The sequence below is a fragment of the Cariama cristata genome, unplaced genomic scaffold (genome assembly GCF_000690535.1).
Source record: "Cariama cristata isolate BGI_N322 unplaced genomic scaffold, ASM69053v1 scaffold3494, whole genome shotgun sequence".
In the NCBI taxonomy this organism is placed as follows: Eukaryota; Metazoa; Chordata; class Aves; order Cariamiformes; family Cariamidae; genus Cariama; species Cariama cristata.
In genome coordinates, this window is record NW_009611055.1 from 35,647 (window position 1) to 51,385 (window position 15,739).

General features: G+C 36.6%; 1 protein-coding gene across 1 annotated transcript in view; it reads right to left on the bottom strand.

The window, feature by feature from the left end:
- LOC104160030 (dedicator of cytokinesis protein 2-like) overlaps positions 1-15,739 on the bottom strand; it is a 41,077-nt gene that overhangs the window by 13,594 nt on the left and 11,744 nt on the right. The window contains exons 6-14 of the mRNA XM_009698082.1: positions 14,295-14,385; positions 13,120-13,239; positions 11,301-11,390; positions 9,871-9,975; positions 7,537-7,678; positions 5,765-5,846; positions 2,665-2,749; positions 1,041-1,127; positions 535-711 (exon numbers count right to left, since the gene is read on the bottom strand). Of these exons, the coding sequence (XP_009696384.1) occupies positions 535-711; positions 1,041-1,127; positions 2,665-2,749; positions 5,765-5,846; positions 7,537-7,678; positions 9,871-9,975; positions 11,301-11,390; positions 13,120-13,239; positions 14,295-14,385 (979 nt within the window). The remainder of the gene's footprint in view (positions 1-534; positions 712-1,040; positions 1,128-2,664; positions 2,750-5,764; positions 5,847-7,536; positions 7,679-9,870; positions 9,976-11,300; positions 11,391-13,119; positions 13,240-14,294; positions 14,386-15,739) is intronic.

A 15,739-nucleotide genomic window follows, 5' to 3' on the forward strand; every position in this document is an offset into this window, starting at 1 on the left:
CTCTCCTGCTCTGCCTTCACAAGGTGGCCTTAGGGACAAATTTTCTACAGTTCAGTTCCTCACGACATTCCATTTTCCATGTATTGCTAGAACAATTTTTATTTGTATTCCCATTTTTTAACAACAAAACCTGCTATGCAGAATGGCTGCAGTAACTGAGAAAACCTGATGATGTTTATCTGATAATCCACATCTAAATACTCCAGACCTACTGTAGGATACACTTAATTCATTTACCCCAGATCAAATCTTTTGATGTGTGAGAGCCTATTTCCTTACAAAAGGGGTATCTTGTCTCACATGTACATGGAAACCCTTATAACTGCAATTGATATTGAGCTTCAGTTACTCTAGTTTCCTAGTTTCTGCTTTCAAAGACAGATGTGACCAGGACGTAAGGATGTCTTTAATTGGTGGAGTTATGGCTTTCATATTCCCAACCCACATTCCACTGCCACTTCAAACAAAGGATATAGGAGGATTATGAAATCATATATCTGACTGTGTTCTTTGCATTGACTTAAAAGCTCTTACCTTCTCATATTTAGCAAAGCCACCCATAACAGCTGGATCAACAATTCCATTCAGAAGCATAGAAAGTGGATTAATAGGAAGGTTCTCGTCGCTCTGGTATTGGTTAATCATCATCAAAATTTTTTCATTTGTCGTGGACATAGTCTCAATAGCATTCTCTAAAGGACTAATTGTAGTCTATAAAGAAACAAAAGACTTCTAAGGTTTATAAAGGATAAAAAGGTCATTTTGGTTTTATAAAGCTTCACATATATGAACAACATTCCTACAATTCAGCAAACCAATACAGATTTGTTCAATTCTCTTAGGACTTGGTCCTGAAACTATAAATCAGATGTCAGATATATTAATCCTAGCAGCAGAAAGATAAAATATAAGTAATAACAGTTTTGTATATATAAAAATACGTAAATAACAACAGCCTTGTGGGATAAATTTGCGAACTGTTTTACATAAGGATTCATATAGATACCTGTTGTACTGGTTCTTCACATGTTAATACACACCTGTGACATGGAGACAACCTCAAACCATCGTAAAATTCCAGGAAGTTTGTATGCTGTAACAAATGATGTTCTCTCAATCCACATTGACTATTAAAAAAACATAGCAGGGAGAAAATGATACATCAGGATTTAAACTTTAATCTTTTCTGCCTTCTGAAATGTCAAAGTGAAGAGAATGTAGATGGAAAACATATGCACATTTTTGCATAAATGACACTGCAAAATGAATCTGGCACAGCAATTTACACAAATCATTTTTCTGATTTCAGATTAGGTCATCCTCAGGCACTAAGCCTGCACAAAGCAGAGGAAAAAGCAAATTACCCTTGAGTCTTTTAGTACCTATTCCTATTTTTGCCATTACAGATTGAATGACTGCGACTAAATGACCTACTCTCACCTCTACCCAGATTATACTTCCCTCCTCCACTTTCAAAATGTATTTCTACAATTAAAAGCAGTAATAGCCCTATAACAGCTTGCCAGCATTCTTACTTTTTTTTTTTTCTTTTTCTTCCTTTCTTTTTCCTCTTCTGAACAAGACTAGCTGTTGATATTTTAAAATGCCACTAGTTCATTTACTCTACTGCTCTGTTTTACCAATATCAGCTCATCTAAACTGCCAGGACTAAAAAACATAACAACGAATGCAATGAAGACATACTCCAACTATCCCAATTTCCACCTATCTGAAGTAAGTATGCATATTATCTATTGTCATGAGTAATGAAAACATTAACGATTGAACTTTTGTAAAACTATTTCAAGGTATATTCATAAATGGTTTCACAACCCTTCAGTTTGCAAAGGAAGCCAATGTGCATCACGAGTCTTGATAATACAGTGCAAAACTGGGATGTTAGGGTAGAGTTTGCATCTGAAGCATTTAATTTAACAGCAGCTACGGAGCCCCTTCCATGAAACTGTTGACACTACTAAGCAGCACGCACATAACTGAAATTGTACATTTTTTCAATGAATGGCTTTTACCATCAGTATCCCAAGAGCACAGCTTTAGCCATAAAGACTGGATAGTATGGTTTTCACAACAAACTATATAATACTGGATAGCTGTAAAATTAAAATATAGAAACTTACCATATTTTTATGCATGACACTGGAAAATAATTTATGGTGTTACAGATTTCCTAGAATATTTGAACAGTGAAGCCTATTTCTCAGCATTACAGCATTATCCATGGGAAATGGGTAGTACTGTAGTCTGTCAAGATTTCACAGGACTGGTGAAAGCAGATACCACACACCTCTCATTGCCAAGCTGGCAGCTGACAAAAGCATTGTAAGCTTCAAGAGGCAAACTATTTGATATTTATTTACATGTCATCTTGTTTCATAAAGAAAATCTGTACCAGAAAATGTTACTGCTTAACACACGTATGTTGAACATAAGTACATCATGTTTACCAGCAACTGAAACAGTGATGTACTATTAACTACATAGGAGTAGTGCTGAAATAGAGAAATCTTGCATTTGTTTTTTTCAAACCAGACTCTAAAGTTAGGGTGTCTGTAATGAGTAATCTGAGACTAAGAACGGATCTAGATCACAATTCAGTCACAGCTACCAGAACTGCATCCATCACCCTCTCATTCATTTACTTACAGCAAATTCATTTTCAGGGTCAACGGATCCTTTTCTGACTGGTCTTGAATAGTGGAACCGGTGCACATTGTTAGACTTATAAAAACTGAAAGATTTAAAAAAGACTGTTGTGAAACACAGAATTCAGAAATTTATGGATCTTGTTATCACCATGAAATATTTCATTTTGAGTCAGTCAAGTTTTTAATTAAAAGCAAATTTACTGTTCAGAAAAAAAGCACTTTTTTTCTGTTTTCACTAAACTCAGGAAACAACTACTTTATCTATAAATCAGAGTCAACATACTGTATTTTACAAGTATTAAGCTTCAGGTTGTGACTGGGTGTAATTTCCAGGTATGAAAATTCCAGAACTTCCATATGAATGTTAAAACTTTCAGCAGAAGGTATAGAAAAGATTTTTACTTTCCTGTATTCTTGCTGTGGCTTGCACACTGCTTGCCTGCTTTATAATGGCGCACAAAAAGGAGTGTATTTTGTTAAAAATAACTGCCTGAACAGAGCAGATATTCACCTGGACTGAAATACATGTGTTCTTTCATCCGTGGTGCACACCAAATCAGTTTAATAATGTCTAACAACTCTGCTCACAATGCAGAACAATAGTTATTCAATAAACAAAACATTGGAAGCCATTATTAACAATTTATTGTGATAGATAAGAAAATGTGTATAAATACTTGTAGAGGGGGACATCAATGTAAAGCACCTATTGCAAATTCCTCAATGGTCTATTCTCTTTAGCTAATGAACTGTTCTCAATCACTGTGAGCACATATTTCCACTAAACTTGTAACTACTTGGCTTTTAGCACTGGCTAATCTGAAAGAACAGAGATCGCACAGTTTTGGCTAAGTATTTTGCTGTCCACAGAAAAATCTCCCCTTTTGTTTTTCAGTTTTTGTTTTAAAGATGAATTAAATTTAAAGCCATGTTAAGTAAAAGCTAATTTTGCAGAGAAAAGAAAAATCTCAGAAATACCCTACAGTAAAACCAAGCCATGTTTTGGAAGCCTAGACAAACAAATAAACAGAGACCCCAAACAGTTGAGCTAAGCAAACTTCCGCTACATTCATAAGAACCTATGACTTCTGAGCCAAACTAGTAAAATTATCTTCATCAATAAAGAAAAGAAAGTGGAAAATACTGCCGTACTGAGTCAGATCACCATCAGTTTCACCTGAAAGGACAGATGTTTTGAAGCCTTTTTGATAAAATAAATGCATTGCCATCAACTAATGTAACTAGCAATTAAATACCCAATAAAGTACACTCATAAAAATAAATCTCTAAGACCAGATGAAAATAGCAGTTTGCTTGAATTCTGCAGCTGAGACAAACAATTGCAAAATCTCCCAAACTGTTACAAGTTCAAAATGTGGCTGGCACTACACTGAAATCTAGTCAAACAGGACTAGATTTGTAAGCTATCTTTCAGTTACTGATTTTAAAATGAATTCAGGTTGAAACTGGGATGAGAGGGGTTTCTTGGGGTTGTTTTTGGTTTTTTATTTGTTTTTGCTTGTTTGCTTTGTGGGTTTTTTTTTTAATCTTGTAGTACAAGACCTGTGCTTGTATCTTCTTTATTTATTTTGGTGTATGTGGGGAGGTGATTCCTTTTTTTTCCACTCTGAATCAGCTGCAATTTCAGTAAAGAATCTACAGAGAAGGCTGCAGACAAAGGTGACCTCTGGTTTGAATCCAGCTGTGGAACCGTTAGAAATGAACTCATCTCAGCTGATAAAAAGTAGTCTTCTATCTCCAGCCTCTTTTTGGAAAGTCATAACACAAGTGGTGTTAAAGGGTTTAGTCTGAGGTTTTGTTTGTTTAAGCATGGAGGCATTGCAAAGCGTCTCTTGCATTAAAAAAAGTGGGTGCCTCAGTTTACCTGGAGAAATTTTAGCTTAAGATGCCTCTTTTAACCAATTTCAATTAGGGACATACAGTCATACCTTGGCCTTTCACAAGGCACTGACAAGAGTAAGGAGAGAATATGGCTTGCCTTAACTGACAGTGCTTGTCTTTTGGCTGTCCTTAAGTTATGAGCTAACAAATACTATCTTGAAATTTTTCATTCAGGTGTTAGTGATAAGCAACAGCTTTTATTGACCATGTTTGCAACCATATAAACCATAGAATGGTTTGGTTGGAAGGACCTTAAAGCCCATCCAGTTCCAACCCCCTGCCATGGGCAGGGACACCTCCCACCTGACCAGGTTGTTCAAAGTCCCATCCAGCCTGGCCTTGGACACTTCCAGGGATGGGGCAGCCACAGCTTCTCTGGGCAACCTGTGCCGCTGCCTCACCACCCTCACTGGGAAGAATTTCTGTCTTTTATCCACTCTAAACCCACCCTTCCAGTTTAAAACCATTGCCCCCTATCCTGTCACTACAGGCCTTGGTGAAAAGTCTCTCTCCATCTTTCTTATAATACCCCTTTACATATTGGTGGATTTGGAGCCAAAAATCTCAGAAGCCTGAAGTCAGCCAATATTCCAGTACATACTGTATGCAGTTTTGGCATCAGCTATTAGAATGAACCATCACTTTTCACACATGTAGTCAGAACACTTGATTAGGAGCATGTAATAAGTTCAACCGGTTCTATATCAGGTTAGGAGTTTGGAAATGTTAGCCAGTCTGTTCTCAAAATACTTTGGACAATTAATTTATTTTATTCCTTTACAAAATCTTGACTATAGTACTGATGGGAACCATTTTGCCACCATGTCCTTTATACTTGGCAAGATAAATCATAACAAGATTCTGTTGTACGAGAGCCTTCAACTCAACCATCCTCATACTGCTAGTCACCTCTAAGACCCCTCTCTCCATCACTTGTCTAAGAAGCTGTGTTGAAAGTAACTTGGACCCAAAGCATGGATTCCACCTCCCCACCCTGTAACCATGTGCTATTCCCTAAGTGGCAGATGGGCAGATGTTCTTTCATGAAATTCCTTGGGAATACATAAGTCAGTAAACTACAACAAAAAAAAGCTCTAAGATTCATTGGGAAATGACTGAGTTCACAAAATAATGGTTGTCAGTTTAGGAATACGGACTAACCTTTATTATATTATCTATTACAGAAATTCACTTACTTTATAATTTGATCAGGTACTGCCTTATTTTTGAATCTGGGTTGCTCCTCCAGGACTGGTTGCACTGTAAAACACTGGATATCTGGAATCACGGAAGTTAAGGGTATGTTATTAACTATCAGTATGAAATACTGTAGGCTGTGAGGGGAAATAAAAATAAAAAAAATGAAAAAGACATTTCCTGATGAAAAAGCTGCAGGGTTCAGGATTTCATTTGTGGAGCTTTCTTGGCCAAAAAAAGGAAAAATCTGCCAGTAGTAACCAGTGAATACATATTAATATTATTTTTTGCATATTTTTATTAGGTACTGAGCTTGAATATCTGTAGCTGAATTTATCACACTGAATCATTCATTAAATTTTGAAGCCCAGCCAACTTACAAAAATAACGTCAACAACATCTGATGTTAACAGTTTCACTATTTAGCTTTAGGTATGCATGTCATGATGTTAAGCATTTCGTCTTTGAAATCTGTAATTGAGCAGCCCTTTTACTTGAGATTTCCTTTTTCTATGGAAGTGGTATTTTTTAATCTGAATACTGTATATGTAAGTAAATATATCATATTCTTACATATTTCAGTGTATTTGAAACTCATGCCTCTGGCTAGATTCCTCAGCTTTTTCTTAAGTGCGTAAGTAGTGCATATCTCCTGTTAGTTGCAAATAGGTTTGAGTAAATTCTACTTTAAGAAAGGACTGAAGCATATGATCTCAAAGAAATAAAATTAAGACACAAGACAGACTTAAGAGAGCTTGGCTCCCAAGCTTAATGTACTATTTTAGGCTAGCCTGTGATACTCTCTGCTTCAGTCCCAACAGCGTGGAAAGCAAGCAGGACTCCTTTCCCCCTCCAGCAGGTTCCCTCAGAATAGACTCAAGATTGAGCATGTGAAGTGTCACATTACCTTGAAAATTAATAAAGCAAAATCAACACATGAAAAAGTGTGATACAATGAGGTGATCTCATATCTGCTCAGCCAGTAATGATTTAAATCAGAACATAAAAAAAAAGATAATGTGTGCAAACAATCGTCAGAGTACTTCTAAACAAGAATAATTTATGGCATTCTAAAAAGTGGTTAATGATGTTTATGAGTTAATTTTCCTAAGGAAATTTCTGAGAGTGACATAAGGCATATTTATGTTGCCAAGAAATACAGGTGATACCCAAGTGCAGCGCCACTCAGAATAATATTCAAGGAACACACAAATTTAGTATCAAGATGCAACAGCTAGGAATGTGAGGTAATAAACAATTTGCTGCTTTAAACTTGGCCAATTCAAGTGTTCATCACTGGTTTTGCCATTTGAAGAAAACAAAGTAAACCATGTATGAACTTCAATGAGTTCTCTTCACTGAAAGGGTTGTCAAGCACTGGACCAGGCTGCCCAGGGAAGTGGTGGAGTCACCATCCCTGGAGGGATTTAAAAGACGTGTAGGTGTGATGCTTAGGGACATGGTTTAGTGGTGGACTTGGCCGTGCTAGGTTTATGGTTGGACTCAATCTTAAGGGTCTTTTCCAACTGAAACAATTTTATGACCACTGAAAGAGACTCCTTAGAATTGTGAGAAAAACAGGAGCAAACATCTCAGGAACAAACTGTAAAAGACATGCGGGACATATAAGTAAAACTGCAAACTGAGCTGCCACGTTAATAAACTTTCATCCTTTTCAGGAAATGATTGTTCCACACAGACAAACTTTTGCTAAAAACAAGGTATCCCCAGTCCTCCTTTGTTCTGTAATGTCCCATGTTTTCAAGGATACATTGACCAGCAGAGTTTTTCACATCCTCTCCAGGTGCTGAGGTGGTGTTCATCTTCTCTGCGCTGGGAAACTGACTCATCAGCTGGGCCTGGAAATCCTCTCTCCTCTCGTATTCCTTCCCACGATAGATGAATACTTTGTTCTGCAAGGAATAAACAGCTGATTTCTCGGGCCGTGCAATGCTGAAGCAGAAGTTATAGATGCATGTTTGTCAGTACAAACACACAATGAGGTCTCCAAATTTTGGAATGAGTGTTCCTGTTTTTTGATTATTAATTAACTATAAACCAAGACACCATTTTGACCAGGTGTTGGAATGCAGCACTGACTCTCCAAAGACTCTGCTTTATGCTGTTAGAATGAAGATAAACTGGCATCACCACTGAGGACGCTCCTGTAGAGCAGAATAAAATCAGAAGGGGAGGTAAGAGAAGTAGTGGAATTCCTTTTTTTCTTGTCTGTCAAGTAAAAGTATTTGCTTTCAAATATATTCTGGGCCCAGGTTTCACAGCTTTCTAATACCAATATAAAGGTTCTCTCTGCCTGCTCCTTCTCCTTGGTATTATGAAATGTCCTCATTTACAATATCATCTAACCCCAAATGTGCTCATTTGTGGTTCAGTTTGCATTGTTTAACAGGATACTTCTATAATACCAAACCAAGAGGTTCATGCTTCCTTTGGTGTAATATTAGCATGTTGTTTCACTATTTTTCCAATGTTTTCAAGGTAACTTTGGCCTTTAAAACTGGGAACGAGAGGTCTTTCCTTACTTTTCAAGTGTGAGGAAAGCTACCATGTTCATTGTACTATGTAAGAAAAATGATTTTTTTTTCCTACAAGAAAACATCAAATACTCTGGTTAGATTTATGCTCTGAAAACATGCACTACTGTGGTTAAAAGAAAGCAATGATCTTTTAAAAAACTAAAGTAAAAGCCAGTTGTGCATGACTTCCTAAGTTCGGCAGGTTTCTTGAAAAAACAGGCCCTTCGGATTCTTGATTTCTTACACGGTAGTCAAAAACGAAGAAAAGTAAAGAAAACAGGGAGCAGATTCAGGGTATAGAGGTCTGTTTAATGAAACCAGTTCAAACTTATCATAATTGTCCTAAGATATCAATTAGTTATTACCATTCAGGAAAAAACAGAGTAATACAAGACAGATGATATGGACATGTCAGCTCAATGCATATTAGAGATCAAAAAAGCAATCTGAACTTCAGTCATTATGACAGAAAGAGGAAAACAAAAGAAGAAACATCAGTATCACATTGAACAAATTCATAGTGTATCCACATTTCAAATACTACGTACACTTCTTGTCCTACCATCTCATGAACTAGGAAATGGACAGCAAGGGAACCAGGACATTAAAACATACGGAATGGTTGCTGTGGAAGCAATGTTTAAACAAACCAAGACTATAAGGAATGGTTTGTCATGAATGGCATGAGGAAGGTGATTAAAGAACAACTGTTCAGTCTGTCTGTAAGAACTTGGGTAGAGAAATTACCAGATGACAACAAAAGGGCAACAGTACATCAACACACACAGTTGTGTACTGTGAGGCCACAGTATGTTCTGGAGGGCACTAGTTCAGAAAGTGACTGGACAAATTCACTGTAGAACAATCCATGACGGGCTAGAAAACATAACTGTCACCTCCAACCCAGGAAGCTGTTTGTCAAGTAACTAGGGAATATATACCAGGTCAATATTGCTACACATCTGCTCTATAGTATACTCTTCCCTACCCTACCCATCTACTGTTTCCCACTGTTAAAGACACAATATTTGGCTATAGAGTGTATTGGTCTGAAAAATATGCTGTTTCTACATTCGTAATGTATTTCAGTTGTAGCTGAGAAGCAACATAAATCTGAAACTCTTGTCAGTTCTTGATAAGGTCCAATAAAAATACCAACCTCATGTGAAACAGAATTTTGGATTTAATTTGAACACAAGTTAATGATGTTCTACTAGTTATCGACAAACTGTATGGGGACTAATCTGAGAAATATGTACCATAAGAGCTGCCCACACCAGATTACATCACATTGCTGCATTTGGCTGTAATATATCACCTTTACTACCTGACAGATATTCTAGTTTCCACAATCAAACTAAGAGAAAGAATCAACTTAAACCCATCAGAAAACATTTCATGCATATTCTTACAAGTAACAATTTGGATTTTGACTACAATCCTGCATCCAAGCAAAACTAAATCCATGACAACTATCCCCAGAGACTCACTTGCATCAGTAGAGTACACTCATATTTTTAGAAGCATATGAAAATAGATGAAAAAAGTAAGAATTTAAACAGGTTTACCCTTAGAAATGTGGGGAATCCTTGGCCATAATATCCAACAGCAAAATAGTCTGGTTTAGGTCTCAGAATTTTCATGATGTTTTCATAGAACTTTGCTTGTTGAATCTGAAAGCAAAACCAACTGCAATTACTTCTGTTTCGTTTTTTTTTCATTTATTTTTTAACCTCTGCAGTAGTCCTACGCTATGTACTACAGCTATTAGTGGATATGCAAGAGCTATTAATTATCTTTTGGTAAGCTATAGCAATAACCATTTAGCATGCACATGACACTGCTGGGGTACATTAAATACTTTTTACATTTATATGCAAATATAATACATAGCTAAATGTGTATGGCTTCAACTTTAATTATTTGACCTCAGAATCAGGTCTACCCTTAATTTACTAGCGTGAAAGGAAAAAAAGCAAACACCAAAGTCATTTAAACACTTAACTGATAACACTATTGAAATAATTCATTTGGAAAAACTCCCTGCCTCATATGTCTTCTGAGGTATGGATCAACTCAAACTTTTGCCCTTGCATCATGCTAAGGACACACAGCATGTAAAGGACTTAGAAGAAGGTATTCCATAAAACACTAAGCGTCATTTAGGTTTACTACTTTTATTTCCTGTGTTATGAGACATGCAACACTGCAACTTCAATGGAATTGCCAAAAATATTGTATTTATTTTTTACTTTATGATAATAGCAGAATTGATTGGGAAGAAAAAAAAGCTTTCTTTATACACAACACTGCTCAAGAGCATCACGTTTTGATTCCCATGGTTTCTTTGTGAAACATTCAGGGATATCTACTGAATGAGCCCTAAACATTTGTTAAAGATCACACAAGTGTGGAATCTTGGGGGTGGGGAAAAAAAGGTATATGGGGGAGGGGATTCTTTTTAGATTGATTAAGGTTTAATGAAAAACAAATAATTGAACATTTAATCTTCCTTTTAAATCTTTCTTCCAGCCTTTGGACCTAGCTCTAATTCCTTGTGATGTATTACTTCCCCAGTCTCTGATTAGGACAGAATTTTTTAGGCTTGTCAAGATTCGAGTTCTTAAAATTTAAAGAAAAATTTCAGGAAAAAAATGCATCCAGGTGCTTTTTCTACACTAAAGCAGTACAAAGGCCTCAGAGACCTGTTATATTTCTTTTATACATGGCCTACAAATTGCGCTAAGCAAGAACATGTTTATTTCATCTACAGAAGTTTCAAAATATCTCAGTAAGCAGAGGTCCCCGCAACTTTAACAAACAGTTCTTTATGAATCTTTACCACTGGAGTGGTACAATAAAACACAGTAACTCTTTGACAAATTAATTAAAAATCAATTGTAGACAACAAGCTCAGAAGCAGCTCTATCATTTGATAGCTCAAAAGTACTAATTTCTGTGACTGAAATAATTTGGAAACTTGTATGTGTAATCTTACCAGGTTTTGACTTAGAAGTTCATAGTCAAAAACTTCCTTTTCATATTGCTCTGCAAGTTCTTTGCATAAAGATATGGCTTCTTCCCACATCTGCAATGCAACCACATATTCAAAAAGTAAATCCAGCACCAACAAACAAGTTTTTAATGCATCACTGTTTAACTACAGTTTTATTGATTATGCTATCTTTAAATTGCAGTCATTTAATAACTGCACATTTAGAATGGAAGACTCAAGGCAATCATAAACTTTAGGAAAGCAGATTAATGAGAAAAATAAAAGTGTTTTATGGTTCATTATAGGAAGGAATGAGTAAACCTACTTTATTCTTACATTAAGATAAAAAATAACCTAACCTTTCAGATACTTTAAAAACCAGTAGTAAATCACTAAGGTGCATAACATCCAGAATATACCCCAAGCGTAGGAGCAGTGAATGAGGGGACTGACACCTACCTCTCCTTAAAACAAACACACTTCATTTTACAAGAAATTCTGAAGCGTACATAATCATAGGTAGCCTTCCATACGACAGCTCTCCTAGTCAGCTAAAAAATTACAAGACTTGAATTGCCACTTGCCCGGAGCAGCAGCTTGTTTCTTTCCATGCAACTTAACAGCTATCTCTGAAAATTACTGTGAGGAATTTTGGAGCTGCATTGGAAAGACTAGGACAGTTTTTCTCATCTGCTGTAGGCACTTGATGTACAAAAGCAGTCTTAAAGCAGATAGAAACTCCCTCTCTTGAGGATATTTCTCAAATTCTGTCAGTTTTCTCATCTATTCAGAATAAAGGAGATAAAAGGGGGTTTCTGAGCATAATTCTCCATGAGGTAAGGACACTGGTGGTCACAGACTTTATGACCATTTTTACATGGTGCCATGTACCCTAAAGCTAGGTAGTTCTGAACCTGACAGCTGCATTCAGCTGCCTGGAAACCTTCTCTGATGTGTCTGAGGTGAACCTGAATGCTAGGTAGATCAGAAATCATCAGGATTTGATTATTTTGACACAGTGGGCGAGGACGGCTACTTTGTAGTTATTTCAGATGCCAACAAAAAAACCTAAGAAGTTGAAGCTGAAGCACCAAAAACTGTCTACCTTCTGAATTATAGGAGGGACATTTGTGGAGCAGTTATGCCTTTGTTTTGCAAGAAGGAGTAATGAATTGCCTGGCCCCTTCATACCTTTGACTATAGCTGAACAAGACATAATGACGTAAAGGCCTTATTGGGTCATAAGATTCATTATCCAGCACTGCAGAAATTTTCCCTGCTTTCTAGTCCTTTGCTTTATTTCCAAAAATCTCAGTTCTACTCTTACTGTATTGACAGGTAATTTTATTAACAGATTTTTAAAAAAACCCTACACTAAACCTAGGTACAGAACATCAAACTACATTTTAAGTTTGGGATGTAATTCTCAGACTTCTCTGAAACAAATATGTCCATCTTGAACTGTCTGGATTTTTCGGGCGCTAATGACCGAATGGTTTAGAAATGCCATCTCTGTAGTCTGTATTCTTTTCCTAGTAAAGGAAAGTACATGCAACATTTTTTATTACTGCCTGACAGAGATGCTTCTGACCAGTATAAATGTTAGCCCTCTTTTTTTGTGAATGGGGTTAGTGAAAGAATACATTCATATAGAATGGATATATTCTGTGAAAAAGCCTTCAGGACACAATTTTTACTTGACCCCCATTTCAAAGAGGATTTCCTACACAAATGCTTTATATAGAGCATATTCATTAAATGCTACTATACAAAGTAACACAGTAAAAGAGGTTTGGCAGGGGAAAGAACTCTACAGACCTACCTTTCCTTTGTCAAAGTATTCTATGATCTTCTCATACAAATTCTCTTTCAAGTGCCGATAGGTCTGTGAACACTGGAACTCTGTTGACATGACTTGGGGTGCACACTGTTCGTCTGACCACTGAGAAAAACATATTAAAAATACATATGATTTTGGAGTTCAATGTTTCACACACACATATCCCCTTCCCCAAGTTCTGGTTGCTTAGGCTCTTCTAAGTGTTTTTTTCCCAGTCTTTTTTACCCTTCCACAAATAAACTGGGAAAGGCACTGGGAATGTTTTCGTTACCTCCCCAAAAAAGTGCTGTATTTCATGTGACAACCAGGATTAGACATAATATTTTAAAAACCTGTGTTGCTTCCTACCCCCAACCCAAACTTTTGTATAAAAATCTATGTGAGAAAATTCGTTCATTTTTTGGTTTTGATTTTTGGTATTAAAATATTTGCATATATTATCTTTGTCTACACCAATATATACAATATACCTCATTTTTGTATGATCAGAAAAGTCAAAATGAAGTTTAAGCAAAATAGCACTGTGAAAAGCCAGATTTATATGGTTCTGCAGTAAAAGAAATTTCATAAGAAATATCAATTTTTTGCTGAAGAATATTTAAATTTTGAATTTTCCTTTGACATGGAAATGCATCTTACTGACCATTTCTATTGATAACATCAGCTACAATGAGAATAAACATTAGTTGTAGTGGAAAATAATTACCAGCTAGAAAAGTAAGCAGACATATTTTGCGGAATGATTCATATTGTGTAAAATGAAAAGTCAGATGTCCTCCTCTGATAGGTGGAAAAAATTGCTTTTAATTTTCATCAATGTTATGTTTGGGATAGTAAGAAATTAGCAAAATGAAAGCTACACAAAAGTTAACTGGCTTCAGAATTTGCACACAATGTTCTCACTATAAAATAAAGTTATTTTTGCTACAATATTTAGTTTTACCAATATGTGGCTTTTAATCACCTATTGAAAATACAAATTCAACAATTAATATCAATTTTGTATGACCTACTGCAGTATTTTTAACTAGAAATTTGAATACCCATAAGGAAAATAACTAATATGCAGTAAATCAGAGATTAAGACAATCACTTTTTAATTTATAAATCCGAACATTGCGAAAACTTATTTATATACTGAGTTCAGAAAATCTAACCTTCAAGAGCCACGTATGGAGTAGAAGGGTATATGCTGCTTCTGTGTAATTCTCACAATCTAAATGAAGATCTCGCAATTTATACAAATATCTGTTAGAGGAGAGAACAAGAATTAGACTAGATATTGACACAACTGGAAGACTAGGTCTCAAAAAGTTCTAGGTAAACTCGCTAATGGAAACTCCGTAGACATCGTGCAATCACCACCCAAAGAGTGTTTAAGGACACTCTCACAGCTGCTCCGTACATTTGTTCAGACTTTTCAGTGTCCTCTTCGTAAGCTGTAACATTGTGCACAAAAAGAGGAGAAAGAGTTAACCACCTTCTGTGAATTGCTGTCAACTCCACCTCTAAGAGGAAGAACTACAGATTCAAGGTCTACGTCAGACCTCTGAGTTCATTACTTCTGAACCGTTACTAAAGATAGCTGCCTTTCTCTGTAGCACTTTTCAATTGCATGTAAACATTTTCCATGAAAATAGATGCAAGTGCAACAGAGAAGAAAAGGTAAAGGAGAAAATGGACAATATCAGCCCAGAAAGTCAAAGCAAGTCCCTGTACAACTTGGAAGGTGGTAGGGAGAGAAGAGTTGTTCCAGATTGTATGTCGCCAGCGTTCCCCTCGATCCCTAGGGCAGCATTGCTGCTACCAGCACAACCGTTGCTCATCATGTGACACAAACCACATCTTTTCCAGCAGCCAGAAAGAAAAAGTGCATCCCATCCTCTTACACACAACAGGAGTTTTGACACAGGAACTCTGACACCTTGCCGTAGCAGTTTAAGGCATTACCATTCCCAGTTGTCATCCCAACTGAAAATGTGTCCCCCTCAGCAATGCCCACGGATGGAGCGTGGTTTCTCCCTGGCCACTCTGGCCCATACCTCCAGGTTTAACTCTGAATCACCTTCAGTGCTCATTTCGGCTGAGATTCTGGGCTTTGTACTGCAGTTGCTGAGGTGCAGGTGGTTCTGCAGATTTTGCAGAACAAGAGGAGAGGCAGGAAATTGTCAGCTATTGAACAGCAAGATTTGCTGCAGCTCATATGCGAAACTCTTGGAGACACAAAGACGCCATGTCACATCTGAGAAAATTTGCCAGTATAGCTATAGCTCTTCCCGAAAAATGCTTTACTAGTAACTCTGCATTGCGTGTAGTGTTGCTTATTTAGAGAGACTTGGCAGACTGCACAATTCTGCAAAACTTGCATGTTTTTTCTGCCATTCTAAATGTATGATACACTCCCCATCAAACCTCAAATCTACCTGCATTTTCTTTATTTAAAACAATAGAAAATGAATGTTGAGTGAGTTGATCAACTAAAAGTTGATTCTTGGGGAAAAAAGTGCTGATGCTGAATACATATGACAGATTCCAAATTGCTGAAGGCTAAGCAAACAATGGAGTAAGAACATAAATGAGGCCAGGACTACAACAGAGTCAT